The following is a 19,376-nucleotide window of genomic DNA, read 5'->3' as shown; positions in this document are numbered from 1 at the left end:
GATGACAAAATTTCTGCAAGCATGTGCATCAGCCCATGAAATTTAGTAGGGAAATTACAAATGTCATGGGATTGATCATTAACAAAAAATCAGTTACAGCAATAAGTAAAAGATCAGTGGTAAATGCATAGGGCTGCAGACTAATTGATCGAGATTGCTGTAAGTTTCATCCCTAAACAAGTCTACAGACCAGTGTCACTACAGGAGCATGGAAATGATGGGCCTCAGGAGAACTTAAAAGGTGACCTACAGCAACTCCCTCTGCAAAAGCAGGGCAGGTCCCCATTTGCTCTTTTGAGCACATCTCTATTGAACCAAAAGTGAATTGTGCACTTTGGATTCCTGCCAGAGTCAAGCAGAGATCACCTTTCTGTTTCACATGAAACAAGGTCAGTACTGCACTGGCCGAGTCTGATGTGGTTACACAAAAATGGCTTTGAGGGTGAATTCAGCAGTGGACGTAGTCATTACATGGATCTGCAAAGAGCTGGGCTGAGACACAGCCCCATCCTCTGCACATGTGAAACAGAGCATCCACGAGAGAAGCAGCAGAAAGACCACAGTTTTACAAGTGCTCTTTTTCACCTCAGTCCTCTACTGAAAAATCCCCAGCCCTGTCCCTCAGGCTTAACTCCCCTTTTTCACAAGATCAGCAGACTGGCACAGAGAACACAGTTGTGATTTGCCTCAGCTGATAAATCAACAGAAATAATATTGTGTATTTAACATCAAACATTAATGAATTTTCACAATGGCCTGGTAGAGTGAGCATTATACTCTTGATATGCCCAAGTTGGGGGGCAGACAGCAACAGAAGGGTACAGGTCAAGCAGAGGTAGATTTTCCCTGGATTTTTTAATCTCTTCTGTTGATGCAATATGTGGAAGCAAAGTTCTTATTAAAATATATTCTAAGCAACACTTTTAAATCACATATTGTTCATATTGTCATACATTAGTAAATTACTACATTATACCACTTAATTTATAGAAGTCCAGTGCCTAGATTCTCAAGAGCTACTTAACACTGACAAAATGTGTCTACATCTGCTTGTAGACAGTAAATTGCTGCATTTAGCTTTTAAAAAGTTATACAGAAACATTTCTCTGAATCTTGTCTATTCCACCTCCTTGTTGTTTTTACTCTTCTTAGTGTAACTTGGTCTGGTGGTTCATCTTTAAACTGCCAAATCTAATGTCTCTGAGAAGGCAAAGGACAGACTGTACCCACTGCCCTTTAATGGTAAAGAGAAGCTGCCCACACTGCAGCCCCCTCTGCACATCTCACCTCATGCTGGTGATGATAGCTGGAACCTTTACCTGGCAAGCGTCTCATCTTTTCCATCCAAAACAGCTACCAGAATTTTTTTTTTCTTTAAGGGAAAAAAATAGTAACTTCTCTAAAAGGAAAGAGGAAGCCAGATATTTGGTAGCGTCTTGGTCCTGCCCCATGATGCTTCTTCCTTCCTGTGAATTTCCACCTGCCCCTTCTGCATTTATAAGGCAGCACACGTGGTATACACTGTTTAGTCGCTTGCCTCCGTCCAAGGGATTAGTAGCAGTGGGGAATGATGCTGTTTCTCCTTTCCTCTGCAGTTCATGGGATGTGAAAGAGCTCTGGCTGGACTCACTCCTTGGGTAAGGACTGCCTTTGATAAAATCTGTGGCATCATGGTTGAAGTCAGTGGAGAGCTTCAGAGGCAGTGGTACAGAGAAGTACAAAAGGACAGATGGGGAAGAGGTGCACCCACTGCTAAGCTGAGCTTCTGGGCAGAGCTGAGTCGCTCAGCCTCGGGTGTGCAGATTAATGACCATATGTAGCTGTCACCACTTGCTCACTTTTTGCATGGATTAAAAATGGAAAGCTGCTTTTGTTTTGTTTTAATCAGGAGGCAGATAGGGCAGCAGGGCTGAATGCCCTTCCAGAGAAGGGCTTTATGGTTTACTTGTGTGGCAGATAATGCTGCTTCTGGATCATACAGGCTAGATTGGCTTGCAGAGGAGAAAGACAAGAAGGGTGCAGTTTTACGAGACTCTTTTTTTGTCCATTCCCTGTTCAATAAACAGGCAAACAAAAGGATTGAAGGAAACCAGGGTGTCCAGAGCTCCTCCGATCAAGCTCCTAATGAAAGTGTTAAGCAGCTGTAACACTGTGAGTATTTTAATTATTTCAGCTCTGTCAATATAGTGATTTTGAAAAGCTCTGATTTCTAAAGCATAGCTCACACTGTGTCTTTGTTTTCTTGCCTAGTCAAAGACACTAAATGCTGGGAACATGGAGAGTCTGATTGAGTGCCAGACAGAGGTAAGCAGCCCTTCCATTTTCCTGGATCCTTCTTAGGTACTGGTGTGAGATATCTTAGCCAAGTGGGGATGGCTCCTCCAGTAGCTGCCAGCTGCCTACCCTCACCCAGGAGTGGGCAGAGCTCTTCAAAGGCAGCTCTGTGCTGCACTGAGTAGAGGGATCTGGGCATTGCTGTGTGCAGTCCATGCATTTCTCTGGCTCCCAAACAGCTTTGCTCGGGAATCTTGCAGCCTTGAAAGCCATGAAGGCTCCTTGGAGGAGTCTGGGAGGAAATTTCCAATGCTGGGGAGGATGCAAAAAGGGAAGCTGTGTCCAGCTGTGGCTTCTCTGGATCAAAAGAGAAGCCTGAAACAGCACAGGGTTGTGACCCGCCAGGCATGACTGGGGTGTCTGGATGCAGGTTTACCCCAGACCTCTCTACTAGGCAGCAGAACAGTGTCAGTCCTGGGCCAAGGCACCTCTTCAGCAGGTGTTGGGCTTGTCTGGTTATTTGCCAGAGTATCCCACAGATTTCTGAGGTGCTGCAGCATCTTGCTGGCAGCCCTCACTACTGTGGCAGCTCTGTAACCCCAAAATGCTTTTTGCAGGCTGATGCCAAGAAATGTCCCCTGTCAGTCCCAGCAGATAATGAAGATGGACTTTGCCTCTCAAATGGTGAGTTTCAAAAACAAACTGAGTAACTGCCTTCTTATATAATGCTTGCAAGCTGTCACTTGTGCAAAACCATCTGAAACTGCCTGCTTCCCCTCCCTGAGAGCAAGCCACAGGCATCATCCAGGAGAGGGCTTCAGCCCTGGACTGCCACTCACTTGCAAACTACTTCTTTCCCATATGCTCAGTGGCAGAGGTGACAGTGCTAAGTGCCAGAGATCTTGTATTCCCATTCCCTGGTCCTCAGAGTCATATTTCATTGAGTTTCTCATTAGTAATGGGAAGTAAATGTGTTTCTTTCTCACTCGAGCACCCCCACTGAGGTGTGGCACTGCAAGCAAGTACCAAGTACTAGCTGTTGCACGCTAGAACAAATAAACCCTCTTGGCAGCAGCAACAGCACTTGTTTTTTCTCACCATGAAAAACCTCAGCACCTGCAAACAACCCAGAGGAGACCATTAACAGGGCAGGGTCAGACCATCATATCAGACCAGCTTTCAGAAGTATGAGAAGCAAATATTGTATATTACACCATAATGTTAGGTGACTTTCTCAAATTTTTTTAACCCCTACCTACCAAGAGCTTGTGCTAAGTAACAAAGAGAGGTCCTGAGAACTTCTGAACTGTGTAAGACAACTTCATTTTGGAGTAGAAGGCGTGACATATATTGCAAATTTGCAGAAGGCAAATCCTTTAGAAAGCTTTCTAGCAAAAGCATCCTTCTCTTGTTGTTTCTAAAAGCAAAAAAAAAAAAAAAGGCTCACCCCACCCAAATCCAGCTATCACCTTCAATTTCCTAGCCCTCCTCTTTATGAAGCAGATGCAAAACCCATTCTAAGAGATTTCTAACCCTGAAGCCAGTGAGGCCCTACTGTGATGCTCCCATCCTCTGGAGCAAGTATCACCTTCCACTGGCTGGCTGGCAAGGGGCAAGCACTATCTCTAGAAGGAGCATTGTCAGAGCTGGCTCCAGAGCTGGCAGAGCTGGAGCTGTGTGTTTTCATTTCAGGCTGTGAAAGAGACCAAAAAGTAGGAGCCCCTAGTTCCACTCTTGCCCTAAGGCTGGGGCACAGTCAGACAACATAGTGAAAATTGTTGTCATTGCCAGCTGCCCAAGCGGCATATCTGCCTCAGAGTTATCACAGCAACTACTGCAATATCAAAAATCTCTATAAATGTTGTTATTTCTGTGCCTTGTATGTTCCCACTGTCTAAGAAGAAACAGTAACTAGAATGTAAAAAACACCCAACCCAAAACAGGAAAGGTGGTGGCCTTAGGGGGATGGCCACAGTTTTACAGTTTGGGCAACTGTTTCCCTAGTAACCACTTAGTTGTCTCTCAGTTTCTCCCCATTTGGTTTGAGTTGTTTCAACATACATCTCTGTGCTACACACAGATGAAAGACCACAAAATGCTTGTTTTTTTTATTTTAAATCAATCTTTTGTGTTCCTTTTACTTGCAGCAGATGGAACAAAGAAAAGAAAGAAGGTGATATCGCAGTCATTTACTCTGAGACGAAGCCTTACCAAAAGAAATTCCTCAGGACAGCTAGACTCGGGTGCCAAAATCACTCTGTTTGGCCAGCCTCTGGCACTTATCTGTGGGGAAGATGACACACTGCCCCAGCCACTCCAGGTAAGGAGGTACAGTTGTAGAGGAACTGTTTACAAGGGCCTGGAGTCAGAACAAGGGGGAAATGGCTTCACACTGGCAGAGAGAAGGGTTAGAGTTGACACTGGGAAGAAATTCTTGGCTGTGAGAGAAGTGAGGTCACCCAGAGAAGCTGTGGTTGCCCCATCCCTAGAAGTGTTCCAGGCCAGATTGGGTAGGACTTGGAGCAACCTGGTCTAGTGGAAGGCGTCCCTGCCCATGGCAGGGGCTGGAATGAGATGATCTTTAAAGTCCCTTTCAGCCCAAACCATTCTACGATTCGGTGGTACCTTTGACTTCAGTGTGAGGCAGGATCCCCAGCACTTCTGCTGCATCACCCAGGAGATGAGTGATTTTGGTCTTTCCCCTCCACACACACTCCTGATGAGTTTCCTTCTGGCAGTAAGCAAGGATGACTCCACTGAAGTTCGTGGAAAAATGAAGGTGAATTAAGGAAAAAGTCAGACTATTTCCCATGCAATCTACTTGGAGCAAGAACTAGATACTGAACTAATCATAGCACAGTGTACCTCCAGACAATTTATATTCTCCTTCTAAAGAAATACTCATCTGCAAAAGGACCTTCCTTCATCCAAATAACTGTTCTTCCATTCCTGTCTGGCTTTTTTCCCTGCAGGATCTCCTAGCTGTACTGTATATGAAGGGACCTTCTACTGAAGGGATATTCAGAAAAGCTGCCAATGAGAAAGCACGAAAGGAGTTGAAGGAGGACCTAAACAAAGGCGGGAATGTTGATTTGAAAAGCAAATCTGTGCATCTCCTGGCAGTGGTTTTGAAGGTGAGTCATTCTGAGCTGCACTGGTAGGAGAACATTGCTTGCATGCACAGGCCCAATCCAGCTCTCTGAGCTGACCTATGTGGGACTCTTGGCTAAGGTCAGAACAAAGCCAGGCTAAATGTTTCAGGCTTAGGAATGTTTGGCCTTTTCCACATGAATTTCAGTCCCACTTGTTAGGCTGCTAATTTCCTGCATGCCCACAGGAAACTCACTTTGTGCTCTTGCTCAGTATCCTCCCAGGGAGCAATAGTGAGATTTATGGGTGAAGGAAAGGATGAAATGTGAGTTCTGTTACTGCACAAGTGCAAGTGCATTTGTGTGTTGCACTGCTCTGTCAGTACTGATGGTCAAGTAGCTCAAGTCAACCTGCCTCCTAGAGAGCTCATGTGGCAGTAATGCTCCCTCTGAGCTCAGGGGTAGTCTCAAAGCTTCATCCAAATCTCTTGGCCTTGCAGGACTTTCTCCGAAATATTCCCTCCAAACTCCTGTCAGCTGACCTTTTTGAGAAATGGATGCAAGCTCTAGAGAAGCCAAGCAAGCAAGAAAAAATCGAAGAATTGAAAGAGTAAGTTTTTCAAACAGGAAATTTTGTAACAATCTCCAGTGTAATGGATTGGCTGGTAGAGGTCAACAATGTCTTTCGAAATCAAGAATCTCGTTTAAAAGCCTGTCGCTTATATCAGCTTCCTATTCTTCCAGGGGGTTTGGTTTAGAGGGCTCCAGCAGCACTTCCTGAAGTTACTTGATATTGCTCTATGAAACCACCAATGCAGGAAGAGGGCAGAGGCTGCAGTGTCTCAGCTAACGCAGTCAGCTGTGGGACAGGCACTGACACAGAGCCTTCACATCTGCTGGAGCTGAAGCTGGGCACATGCACACCACCACTGTGTCTTGCACTTTAGGAAGAGTAGGTGTGGAGGCTGACTGGGAGTGCTTTGAGAACTCCACAGAACAACCACAGGCATTGGGAAGCCTCCAGTGACATCTGCTGATGTCATCCCATCTACTCCAGGACATGAGCTTCTGCAATGCTGCCTTTCAGTCAAGACCTTATAATTCAAGGTCTCATAATTAACCACACCCTAAGGGGCAGCTGGGGATTTCTGGAACATACAATGAGCACAAACATGGCCCTTTCTGGAGAAAGAGTTGTCTCTCTGAGACTTGCTCAAATAAAGCAGCAGAGGCCACTGCACTATCAATTAATGTCACATTTTGTTTGTGTTTGTGCAGGGTGGCTGACAAGCTGCCAAGACCAAACCTCGTCTTGCTCAAGCACTTGCTCTCCCTGCTCCACCACATCAGCCAAAATGCTGAGACCAACAGGATGGACTCCAGCAACCTGGCCATCTGCATTGGCCCAAACATGCTGAGCCCAGGGACGGACAATGTGCTCCCACTGGAAGTGCAGAAGGAGATGAATGACAAGGTGTGTTGAACTCACCAAGCAGCCACTCCCTCTGGGCTGATTTAGAGCCATCCTTAGGGATCCCAGTGCCGTGGCAAAGGCTGCACAGAACAGCACCCCTGCACATTGGGGTACCCCTCAGCTCAGGTGTCCCTCAGCCTGCCACGGGATGGGCCAGGCTGCCCTTTGCCTGCCTCCTCTGAGCAAAAGCAGCAGCTGCCCCACAGTTCCCCTAGTCACAGCACAGCTCCTGCAGACTCTGCATGGGGAGGGCAAGGGGCATCCATGGGCATTGTCACCTGTGGGCCCTTGGTGGCCACAGAGGCCAGAGCTGTGGCTGCGCTGTGGCTGCTCTCTGCTGTCCTTCCTACAAAGACACCAGCCAGGGGCAGGAAAGAGTCTTCAATATGTTTTCATCCCTCTTGACTGAAATGGGCTGTTTTCTGTGTGCAGGTGACAGTGTTGGTGGAGTTCCTCATAAACAACTGCTCAGAAATATTTGAGGAGGACACTGCCTTCCCTACCTGTGCCTTGGCTGAGGAGTCACCAGAGCACACAGACAGCTCCACAGGTATGAGAATGGACTGGGGATATCATGGACTGGGGCTGCTGGGACAAATTATTGCATTTGTTATGTGAATATATCTGTGGAAACACAGAAGGTTCAAGACTGTTGAAGTGCTCTTCTGCAGGAACTCTCTCCATGTAGTTCTCTTTCATCCTCAGCTGATCACTGATAACTAGTGTCTTTTTTCTGCCCGCAGAACAACTCTGTGCAGCTCATCAGAATGACTCTGCCTATGACAGCCCAGATGCTGAAGCAGAAGGCAGCCCCGATACCTCTCCGATGGAGCAGGCCAAAGGGAGGAGCGCTACTGTGAGCAGAAGATATCCAACACACATCTCTGCCCCTTCACTGACTAATTTCAGAAATGATATCAGCACAATGGACAGGAGGTACTCAGAGTCAGACCTGTCCTTCCAGAACCACCATGATGACACAATAAGGAAACAAAAGCTAAACAAAAGTGAGGACAGTTTTCCAGTCCAGCAGAAACAACTATGGTTGGAGGCACTGGAGAAACGTCTTGCAGTCTTACCTTCACAATTATCAACTGACTCTCTACCAAAAACATCCTCCAGTTGCTCCCTGGAGAGCTCTGATGGCTCGGTTTTCACCAGCTCCCCTGTAGTTTCACCCTCTAGTCCCAAAATAACCTTTTTAAGTAGGCCTCAGTCCTTTTCCACCAAGGCCACTGAAGACTGCAGTATATCTAGCAGAGAGATTAAAAAACATTCCATGTCATTCTCTTTTGCAAACCGCAGGAAAACACTAATCAAAACCCAGAGTTGGGGGCCTGGAAAGCCCATGTTTTTTCAGAGGGACAGTTTCACAAGGAAAGAAGATCAGTTTTCCTGCAGAATTGTCCAGGAGGACAGTCATAATGATGACAAACCATTGCATGTGGAGTATCAACAAAGGCTCCGTTTCAGGTCAGTTGATGAAGTGTTCAGAGAGGTAGACCAGAGGAATCCTGGAAGACCACCCTCCTATGAAGAGGCTGTTAAAAACTGCCTGGCCACTAAAGTTTCCTCCCATGATCTCACAGTTCAAACTATGAGATTAGCAGTGTCAAACCAGGATGTTTTGCTGCTTCATCCATGCAGCCACAGTGCACAGGACACAGCATATATGGACCAAAAGGATCTACCCAGTGACAGAGTTTCTGCAACAAAGGATTCCAGCATGGGAACTGAAACTTTCAGCATCACTGTGGGAGTAAACTCCCGTGTGAGTTTACCTGTGACCCCAGGAGTTTACCGGATGAGAGCCATGTCTGAGTCCTGTCAAAAGAACAAACTCCAGTATGTGGCTCAGAGATGCAGCCAGCCAGTTTTTGAGGTAGAGCAGATCCAGTATGCTAAGGAGTCCTACGTTTAAAAAGCCTATCTGTCCTCTTTGCAGTGTACAAAGTAAATATTGTAAAAATGGACATCTTGCTAGTCATTTGTAGGATTTTACTTTCAAGAGAAAAAGAATAAGCTAGTTCTGCATGAACTTTTTTTTCTGAAGTGTCTGTCAGCTTGACATATCACATCCTTTCACCACAAGGGTAGTTGCTGGTGAAGACCTGTATATAATTTTGTAAAAATGTGAGTATGCTGTACATAACCTGTTGTGTGGGAAGAGTAGGTAGCAGATGATAAACAGTGTTGTATTTGTATTCCTGAAATGACAATTAAATAGTTGGCAGGTCCAAAACCTGTCTCACCTTCTTTTGTTTTCTGTATGGTCACAGACCCTGTCCATTTGTCATGTGTGTGTGCCAGGCTGATGCAGTACTTTGCTGATTTTCTGCATTAAAAAGTGGGCTGGCAGTTACCTTAATGGGGGAAGAGCTGCTCCATCATCTAGGCCACTTCAGTACTCTTCCATAAACCCCCTGTACCTGCTGCCATTCCATCATCCTGCTTGCTGGTGATGAGAATGATCTGGCCACTGATCAGCATTAGTGTTGTACACTGAGCCTGGGCTTAGAGCTCTATGAGGTCATTATGGGAATGTATCAAGTAACCCCCATGTGTGCTGAGGTGCTTTTGGACTAAATAAATTGTCAGGTGAAGACAGACAGACAGACAGACAGAAAGAAAGAAAGAAAGAAAGAAGAGAAAATATTCAGGTTTGTTTATATGAAGAGAACAACAAAACAAACAACAAAAACTCCTTTAAGGAAATAATCTGGATTCCCGCTTTAAATAATTAAATCTCATTACAAAAAAAGACAAAAAAGAAATTACTAGGTAGTGTCCTTATAACCTTGTAAAAATGACTGGAAGTGCAATGTGTTTTTATGGCTCAGCACAGCCTTGAACAAGAAGCAGGGAGACCTTCTTCTCCTATGTAACTTCACTACAATAAAACATTTTTCTGCATGAGTGTTTAAGTGTCCATCATCTGTTTTTAAAACATCCAGGCCCTACACGTACTGTACCTTCTTTTATACTATTCTAAAGGTACTGCAGGTCTGCTTGAATTATGTAGCATATCTGAGTAGCATGAAGCAAAGTAAATGACCAGCAGTATCACTGCTATTTTTGTAAGAAGCTGCAGGCTACAAATCCCCCTCTGTCAAGAAAACAACTTATACTGCCATGTAACAGCAGTTACACGGCAAAGAGGTGATGCTACTCCAAAAGTGAAGCACATTAAAAAGGGCAAACCATCTTCTCAGGAATGATGTTTTCCAGGTGTAGGTGTTCCCAGGACACAGAAAAGGGAAAGAGGGTGCCTGACCTGACAGGAGCAATGATATGAGAAGGACCATATCAGTAGGCTGCAACTAGAGAAAATGTCACTTCTCCCAGCTTCACAAACAGTGGCACTCTGCTTCCAAGCAAGCTGAATCAGAGGGCTCTGATGCAAAAGGTGTTTACCTTTTTCTGGAATCTGCATGTCCTGGGTCACAGAATCAGTGAGACTTGAAGTCCTCCTGTCCAACCCCACTGCCCAAGCAGGGCCAGATAAAACAGGTTGCCCCGGATCACGTCCAGACAGTTTTTGAATACTTCCACAGATGGAGGCTCTGTAGCATCTCTGGGCAATCTGTTCCTGTGTTTGACCAGCCTCACACTGAATTCCATGCATTCGGATGGAATTTGATTGTATTTTAATTTGTGCCTATTGCTTCTTGTTCTGTGTTAAGTGGAATTACATTTTTCTTGTGTAAAAAACACAGGCCTCTTGTCCTTGTGGCAGAACAAGTGTGAAGAGATAATCCATGTGCAGTGAAAAGGCTCAGAAACCCCAAAACAGAAAACATGAACCTCAAAATGTAATCAAAAAACAATACAGCTCCTTCTTTGTTAAGTGACTCGTTCTTTTTGACTGTGAGAAGACTAAGTCTCCCAAGAAGATTCCTGCCTTGTAACCACACAAGAAAAGCCGGGGTGAAAAAGCATGGTCACTTCACCAGAGACAAGGAAAGTCTCTCTTTAGGTCTAAGGTGTCCTAAGGCATATATGACAACCCCACTTAGAAAGCTTACCTGGGCTTAAATATTCAATATAGATGAGTCTAAATCTTCCAGCTCCTGGATAAGAAAGACCATTTGGAAAAGACCATTTTCAGTTTGAGGATAAAAAGGAATAGAGAGGAGGTCTACACATTGTTAACAAACAAGGGGTAAGGTGAAGGATTTGCATGAAAGTGTGGCCCAGTCCCCCTCACCCTGCTCTTGCATTTCTTCAAGTCCAGGAAACACCATGATTAAAGAAAATCTGAATGCAAACAGACCCCAGAAGATATTTACCTCCTCACTGACAGATAAGTTTTGACTTCCTTCATCACTTCAGTGTTGACTCTTTAGTCAGCATTATTTTCATGTCATATCTCTCCACAGAAGTGATTTTTCTTCTCTACAGGCAGATAAGAGACCTCAAAAGAATAGAAAGACTCAGGAAGTAGAGAACTTTGCTTTAGCATTTACTTGTCTGCCTTTGGCTCAGAAAATAATTTCACCATGCTACCATGCTATCATTCCACCCTACCACATCCTAAGGTCTTAAGGTCCAGACCAACTATCCTGGATTCCAAGAGTATTGCCAATACTGCAGTCTTGCCAATACTGCCTTTGACTCCTCAGCCAGAGAGATCTAGCATTCATTTACAGCTTGGTTGTTTGGAGATGGATTTTGACACAAGAGTTGAATGATGACAGTAAGCCTTCCACTCTCCAAAAGCTACTCCATCATCAGTATTGCACCACTTGCTTCACAGACATGGTTTTGTAATTTAATTTCATGAAGACTCCAAACATACAGGGCATGCAGGACCAGAAGAGGGAAAAAAAGCAATATTAAAGTAGAAAATCCAAACCATTGACTCGTAAGGCAATGCTGGAATTAAGGCTGGTGTTGCAGCTTGAATTAAGTTCCTTATGTTTGCATCCTGCTATTGTTTTCAAACACAGGGCATACTCTGCTCTTCCACTCAGGATGCACCTACACTGGTAAGGAACCAAGGTTGTCCAGCAAAGGAAAATAATTTAATTCTGGCATTCCCCAGAATAGCTTGCCTAGCAGGAATCCAGGTTTTGGACACACATCTATGTCTCATTTGCTAGGATTTGAAAGAGCAAACAGAAGAACAAAGGAGTTCCTCATGGAGTGCCTCCTTTCTTAACCATATTGTGCACCAAGAAATTGCAAACTTGTTCTCTGCCACTTGAATTAGGATGGCAACTTACAGAAAAAGGATATTGTCATCAACTCTATGGACAAACATTAGTGAAGACTGAGAAAAACATCATGCCTGCAGGTTTCACAAACATTCCGACTGCAGATATTGAAACACTCAAGTGCAGACTGCAGATATAGACATATACATTTATTTATCTGTATGCAAGCTTTTATGTAAGGTTATTATCTTCTGCACAGTCTACAGAAAATGAGGCAGAGCCTCTCTGTGTCTCATTTCTCTGGGCTCCTGGGATTGAACGGTGCAGGTGGAAAGAAGTTGCCTGAAAGAAGGTGTCTCTTCATGTCATTTGGATATCTTAAGGCCATGGGAATTTTCTAAGGCATCAAAAGTGAATACAGTTCCAGATATTTGGGTTGTTAAATCCTTCCCCAAAATCTTCTCTGACTGTGTTGTAAGCTTAGACTCCCACCTCACACATACAAGCTACACTTACATACCTTGAATGTAGGTCTCTATAATCTAGGGCTGACATTTTTACTGCCACCACCGAAACAGTAAAACTAGGGATTCTAGACACCATCTAAACCTTTTAGGTGCCACCTAAGCCTTCAAAAAAAAGCATTCATGTACAGGTACAGGACCTCGTGATTTTCCCCTTCAGAGTTTGGTGCTTTCTGCATCATTTCACCACAGAAAACCCTGACTGTGACCTTTACCTTCTCCACCCCGACTTCTTACTTCTGCCTCATTTTCATTCCCTCTCCATTCCCAGCCTCCATTCCTGACCTCATCCAGCTATTTCTCTGTGAATTGAACAAGATCCAACCTTAGACTTGCTCTCAAAGTCCCAATTTCATTTCCTCTTCATCCCTAGATCCACTTCTCTCAGTCAGCCAGTTTCAGTTCTCCCCATCCAATACTTTCACATTTCCCCCTCTTATCTGCACTGGTTCTTATTGCAATAAGCCCCATCAAAATTCATCTAGTCTCAGTCCCACCCACATGCTCCACCTGGTTTTGGTCTCTGCAAATACAGAGAACTAGAATAAGAGAAGGAAACTCTCTGGAAGCTACAAGAAAAAAAAATACAGGATTCATAAAGTCTGCTGATTACCTCAATTCACAGCTATAACCATGGAAAGCCTCAGGATGAACTTTTCATGGACAGAGGTCCTTGAATTTTTGGGATTTCAGCAAGCAGTCTGCACATCCCTTGTGTGGAAATATGGGCTGTCAGCTATGATGGAAGGAAATTCGGAGTTGGTTAAGGTGAAATAATGAGTCAAAGTAAGCCATTTTCCCTGTGCCTTTTGAAAGCAATTCACAAGCTATGATGTAAGGGATATTTTCAGTAATTTGCTCATGTTCTCTGACAAAAGGCATTGTCAGTAAAATTTTTCTGCCTCTGCAAGCGAGTTCCTGGGGGAGAAGCCCTCTCGCCCGTCTGACCTCAAAGCTGTTATCTGAAGGGCACTTATTTCTGGGAACTGTGAAAACTAAAGAGCTAATGAATTCACACCTGAGGATGAACAACTTCTGGCCACTTAGCAATGATGCACAAGAGAACTGTTACTGCTGTGGTCACTTTCTGTGATAGCTGCCTCAACATAACCCAAAAAAGTCCTCCACTGGACACAGTCACAGAATAGAACCGCTGCTCTATGTAAGATCTTTCTTCTGTATCTTCCTCCCATGATTTCTACCTGTGTACCCCTGGCACAAGATGCAACACTGACATTGCTGGTACAAACCCATGGTAAAAATATTACTGGATGGAATTACACCAACTTTGCCGCCCACATTTTGTATTTCACATTTACCTCTTTACAACACAGACAGCCAGATTTTCCTTCTCTGTGTGTGCATTTGGCTCTTCTGAGTTCCTTATACTATATCCAGTTTTATGAAATAGGTTTGAAATCCTCTTCTTTGGATATTATGCAACTGTTGGACAAGACAGCATATCCTGCATTGACAGGTAGTATTAGGGAAGGTAAAACATCCTGTTGGTCATCCATTTCTCTTTCTTTTGGGACTGAGCCAACAGAAACAGAAAACAGATGAGTCTAGTCTCTTACTCTGCAAGTTTAGCACAGCTAAACAACTGCCCTCAATACAAGGAGATGGAAAATAAGGCAGAGCTTCCTGGGGCAAAAAGATGGAGTGGGAGAGCCCTGTTCATCCTGTAGGATGTGACTGTGCTCCACAATTCTGATGCTTAAAGCCAAGAACTTGGGAGTTTTTTTGTAATGGGATTGTATCTCTTCAGCCTTTTTCTTAGAACTATATCCCTAATTTCTTGTAACACTAAAGCCAAACTGGAGAGTTTGGGGATTCTGCTTGGGTTATATATACTTTAATGTTAAAAACTAATACTGATGTTAAAAGCTAATAATAAAATTAGCGTTTCATAGCTCAGTTACATGTTATAGGGAGTTCCACACAGATGGTTTTACATAATGTTTCCTCTTGTAATATTGCTATCAAATGTCTCCAATTACAGCAGGAAGAAGTATCATAGCTGACAGCCATCCCATCTGTGTTGGTTTTACTCTGGGAATAGGAGTTCTTATTTCTTCTACTGCCTGTTCTGGTTTTGGTGCTGATACATCACAGGAGACCAGGAGCATTGCTGCAGCACTACGCCAGCACTGCTTATTCCCAGGTTGACTCATTCCACATTCATAAACTGCAAGTGACAATTTCAGTTTCCCACTGTGCCCAGGCAGGTCTCTTGACCTGCAGAACATTATTTTGTACCACAGTGAGGCCACTTGGCTATCACAGGGTGAGCTCTGAACTAATAAGAACATGATGCTACTCTGGTAGCATGAGTCAGACCACAGTTAGTGTGGCTATTATGCATTTCCACGAGGACAAATTCTGATTACAGGAAAAGGAAACCCACCTTGGGTAGGCGTTCTGGTTATATTTTTCTCTGAATTTTGTTAGCAATCAGTCCTTATCACATGCGCCATCAGAACAGAGTGAAAGCTTCAGAGGAACTTTTGAAGGCTAAAAATTCAGAAGAGGGAGAAATTTTTAAATAAAAAGTCTGACAGTGATAGAGAGGAAGATCCATGGGAAAAGGGCAACCACTGTTGGAGAAGTTATATAATCCTTATATGGACAGCCAACTATCAAATACGTAGCTGTCTGCAAGTCTCTGTGGATGCCAGGTAAACAATTTTTTCTGCCTCTCTGTTATTCAGAGGTGCTACCTATTAATTTTTTTTTTCTATAAATACCTCATTTTTATTGTTTCAATCACTTTATCATTCACTGTGATAAATACTTCAATTTCAATCTCACTTCTGAGCGAAAATCCTTCCAAATTTTACATGTTCTTCTACAAGGGGAGATGAAACCACAGATTATTTTCTGTTTCTAACCTGAGGTGTCAGCACATAAGTCTGAACAAATGGTTCACAAATTCTAAACATGGTTGACTTCGTTGAGCTCTGCTTCCTCTGCCAGGTAATAATATGAAAAGGTTTCTATGAAGGATTTCACACTTTCTAAACAAAACATGCTCTTCAGCCAACAAGCTATTTACAGAACTGATCCAACGGCTGCTCAAAACTCTTCCTTCCTACAACCCACAAACCTCCTACCGACTTCCTCGACAGATGCAACAGTCCATATTCAAACCCTGCACCCTCAGTATCCCACAGGCTGTGCTGAAAATTATAAAGCTGTGTTTAAAAAATTGTATTAAAAAAAAATTAAAGCCAAATCCAAGCAGTTTCCAAGTCGGATGATAAGAGCAGGTGTTCTTACAATAGAGATAAGGGATTTTTCTGTTTTTCCCCATGCTTGCTGCACAATCTCGGGCCATGCAATCCTCTCTTGATCATAAAGCTGTGACTTCACACAGCAAGTGCACCTGTGAAGTTGTACCCGCAATGAACCAACCAGATTTCTTCAGCACAACTGGTGACCAGGTGAGAAAGCAATCACAGTATCATTCAAGAACTTTGCAGAGTGCTTTACTCTGAGGAGTACACAATGTTACATGATATAATACAGAGATACACACTGATCTTGTGAGCTACAGGCACAGAAGATATGCCATTTGAGAATTTCTTGGGTGTGAGAAAGAGCAGAGCACCCACTAGTTCTCCATAGGTCACCAGGGAGGATGATCTTGAGATCAAGACCAGAGACTCGTAATTAGGTTGTTCAACATCCAGGTCTGCTTTTTCCAAAAGGCCTCCTGCCCAGTGAAATTTTTGGACTGTGCAGTTTATCTCAAATAAAGCACTGGTGATACTGTTCTGTCTCCCAGAGATGTGATAAAGGGCAATTTATATCGAGATGGACAAGCACCAAGACTACAGTGAAGGATAAACAGAAGCAGACAAGTCTTGTTTCTTACTCTGCAAGTTTAGTCAAGTTGAACAACTGCCCTCAGGGAGATGGAAAATAAGGCAGAGCTTCCTGGGGCAAAAATATGGAGTGGGACACCCCTGTTGAAGGAAGGGAGAGGTAAGAGGGGGCTGGAGCAGGAGAGCAGCACAAAGCCTATTTGAGCTTAAATAGGAAGGTCACCTACAACTGATTTTCCATTTGGCAGTGTAATGAATGATAGTTTAAAATTAAGTGTGCACTGCTCCACCCTCTAAAGTGCTTTATCACCCCTCCACAATTCTTTCTAGTCACTGTCTCTGAAAGCACATAGTGGCATCAGGCAAGAATGCAAGCCCCAAGTGCAGGTTTGTACCACTGAAAAACAAAGCTTGTGGGGAACATGGAGGGAAGGGAACCTAGGGAAAATAGTCCTGAGAGTCAGAGGTGAAGTGGTAGGGGGAAACATCACTGTAAATTTTGGCTGGAAACCATGATTAGTAAATTCTGTTTTTCAGTAATGCTGGTGAAATGAAGGTCTTGAGAACTGAACTTTCCAGTCCTGCCCAACCCCACAAACTCAGAACTGGAGTGAAGAGGAAGCTGTGCTGCTACACAGAAAAGGAAGTTAATAATTTGGGTTGAAGATATGAGTGATAGGATTTGTATCTTCTTCTGTTCATGTTTACATATTGTTATTAACAACCCTTGTTTAAAAAATATTGATGTCACCAGCAGAATTCAAGTTTAGCTCTGGTATTTATTTTTCCTTCTATGTCTCTCCTCTGTCAAAACCATCAGGTTGGCACATTATACTTTTCAAAGTACCCCCCTTTTAGGACCAGGCCTTTATATAGGCAATGTCTGTTTATCTCTGAGCCCAGTGCCTACTAACAGCAGCAAAGGCACCATCTGGGCGTTGGCAGACACCAGTGATAAAATACTGACACAGTATTGCTAATTCTGTTTGATCACATCACTGCAGCAAGTTAAAACAGGTTTCAGGGAACTTCTGTTGTTCTCTCACAGCATCAAGACAAACAGTACAAATACACCTCACCTGGGCTCTGTGATTCTTTCATCCTCGCAGTCACACTGATGGCTCTCCATGTCTGTACTGTGTTTTTGTATTTCCATCAGACATTTCAGGGCACTGATTAGCAGCAGCATGATGATTTCTGGGCTTTGCAAGGCTACTCCAAGCATCTCCATCCCTGGAGATTTTCAAAAGCTGTCAGGATAAGACCTTGACCAATCTGATCTATCTTTGAATTTGTCCTGCCTTAGGCAAGAGGGTTATGCTAGAGACCTCCAGAGGCTATTTTGGTCTAGAGTGCTCTGTGATTCTTTGATGTCTGTTTGAGAAAAATGGTATTTTGGCCTCAAACAGAGTTACTTTCAAGACTGAGAGATCCATTCCTTTAACTGCAGGCCCAAGAGGGTAAGAATCGAAGATTAAAATTTAATCTCAGGACCATGAAGAACCAAATCTAACACAAATTTCATATAATTACACAGTGTTACATGAGGGAAGCATTCCTGTGATTATATAAGCAGCCATGGTACTCCAGCAAGAAGACAAAGCTCTAGGAAGGCATTATGTCTCTCCCTGTCCTTCCTTGACAATTAACCCTGTAAGCATTGCCTATATCCACAATCCCCCTCCCTTTTTGAATTATTAAATGCTGCAGGAAGTTAAGATGGTGGGAACTGGACTCAGCTAGTCTGCTCAGCATTGTATTGTGTAATGCACTGCAGCACAAGCTCTCCCAATCTAGCAATATCCAAGCCAGGGCCCCAGGAAGACCCAGGGGATCAACACTGTAGATCCCTTATCTTGTATTTCAAGGTGTCATTCACTACTTGCAGAATGCATCCCAAGTGCTGCAGGAAATAGCGGGTGTACATCTTCTGTTACTATACACTGACACCTTCACATTTGCTTTGCTGTGAATTAAACTTGTTTCACATCCAAAAAAAGAAAGCCAAGGGCATGCCATAAGGCATGGTGCAATGCCAGGAAATTCTCATGAAAACAAACAAAAAACCAAGCATCTTCAAGGCCTTTCAACAGACCCACAGCAAAGCCCTTGTTCTGTAGCTTTCAAGTCATCTGAAGGTATTTCAAAAGACCTTTCTTAGCTGCTGTGTGGGAGATGGGCTAATTCATTCCTTGCTAGGCAGGCCCATTTCCCAGGCAGTACTTCTGGCACTGCTATTGTGCAGGTCCAAGAAAATCCTCCAAAGAATATGTGAAACAGCCATTGCTACTGTAAGATCTAGAGAGCAACTAACAGCAGCTATCTGATCACAATCAATATGCTTTTGGATCCTGCTCCACTCAGTCTTGTGATGATGCAAATTGTTCCAGAACTCACCAGGTATTTTTAGCAAAAAAAAAAAAACCAACCAAAAAACCCACCAAAAAAAAATCCCAAGCAAACAAACAAACAAACAAACAAACATGCAAACAAAAAAAAACAAACCCAAAAACAACAAAAAAACCCCCACAACATAAAAGGGGGCAAGGAAGAAAAGCTGAAGTTTTTCCTGGGCATGGCTTTGTCACTTATAAACCTGCAGAGACCTTCGTCTCTCACACATGATATTTACAAAGTTTTTGCGCTGAACTGGTAATTCAGGAGCCAGCAGTGTTTCACAGAGGGTAGGAGAAGAATTGCTGCCCTTCAACCAGAGCACATATTAAAAGAATGAGAAATTCTCCCAAAAAGTGAGACACCAGGCCAGGGCCAGCTTAACAAAATGAACCTATGATGCAACACTTTCATCTTCACAAGACTTGTGGACAATAGGCGACAGGCAGCTCCTCAGGAATCCTTGCTCTAGTGGTTACAGGTCATCTGCTCATTGTCTTCCTATCCAGTCCATTCCAGCCAAATTTCTAGGGTTGTTCGGCAACTACACTCTGTTTCTTACTGGACTTGTATAGACTGACTTTTTTAAGGCTATGCTGCACCTATTTTTCATGTGGACAGAAACATCAGATCCCTAA

The 19,376-nt window shown here is 43.7% G+C and overlaps 1 protein-coding gene across 2 annotated transcripts; it reads left to right on the top strand.

Moving 5' to 3' along the window:
- The first annotated feature begins 1,435 nt into the window (after positions 1–1,435).
- Positions 1,436–9,753, top strand: TAGAP (T cell activation RhoGTPase activating protein). Of its 2 annotated transcripts, none has more exons than XM_085055748.1 (10): positions 1,436–1,637; positions 2,067–2,151; positions 2,251–2,304; positions 2,892–2,958; positions 4,422–4,594; positions 5,247–5,408; positions 5,864–5,973; positions 6,642–6,837; positions 7,270–7,387; positions 7,581–9,753. In XM_085055748.1, exons 1-10 carry the CDS (start codon positions 1,450–1,452, stop codon positions 8,756–8,758), a joined length of 2,331 nt encoding a protein of 776 aa, XP_084911874.1. In that variant the 5' UTR covers positions 1,436–1,449; the 3' UTR covers positions 8,759–9,753. The 2 variants fall into 2 exon arrangements, with proteins under 2 accessions (XP_084911874.1, XP_084911876.1); XM_085055750.1 differs by having other exon boundaries at positions 1,539–1,637; positions 4,425–4,594.
- Positions 9,754–19,376: the final 9,623 nt, after the last annotated feature.

The sequence above is a fragment of the Lichenostomus cassidix genome, chromosome 3 (genome assembly GCF_008360975.1).
Source record: "Lichenostomus cassidix isolate B80296 chromosome 3, HeHo_3.0, whole genome shotgun sequence".
Taxonomy (NCBI): Eukaryota; Metazoa; Chordata; class Aves; order Passeriformes; family Meliphagidae; genus Lichenostomus; species Lichenostomus cassidix.
This window is presented reverse-complemented; position numbering and strand designations above follow the sequence as displayed.

What these genes read in the sequence shown, in the direction of transcription:
- TAGAP (XM_085055748.1), top strand. Translation starts at nt 1,450, where the DNA reads ATGATGCTTCTTCCTTCCTGTGAATTTCCACCTGCCCCTTCTGCATTT. An exon ending in TGGCTGGACTCACTCCTTGG is followed by an intron (nt 1,638 to 2,066) that starts GTAAGGACTGCC and finishes TTCAATAAACAG; the next exon opens with GCAAACAAAAGGATTGAAGG. An exon ending in TCCTGGCAGTGGTTTTGAAG is followed by an intron (nt 5,409 to 5,863) that starts GTGAGTCATTCT and finishes TTGGCCTTGCAG; the next exon opens with GACTTTCTCCGAAATATTCC.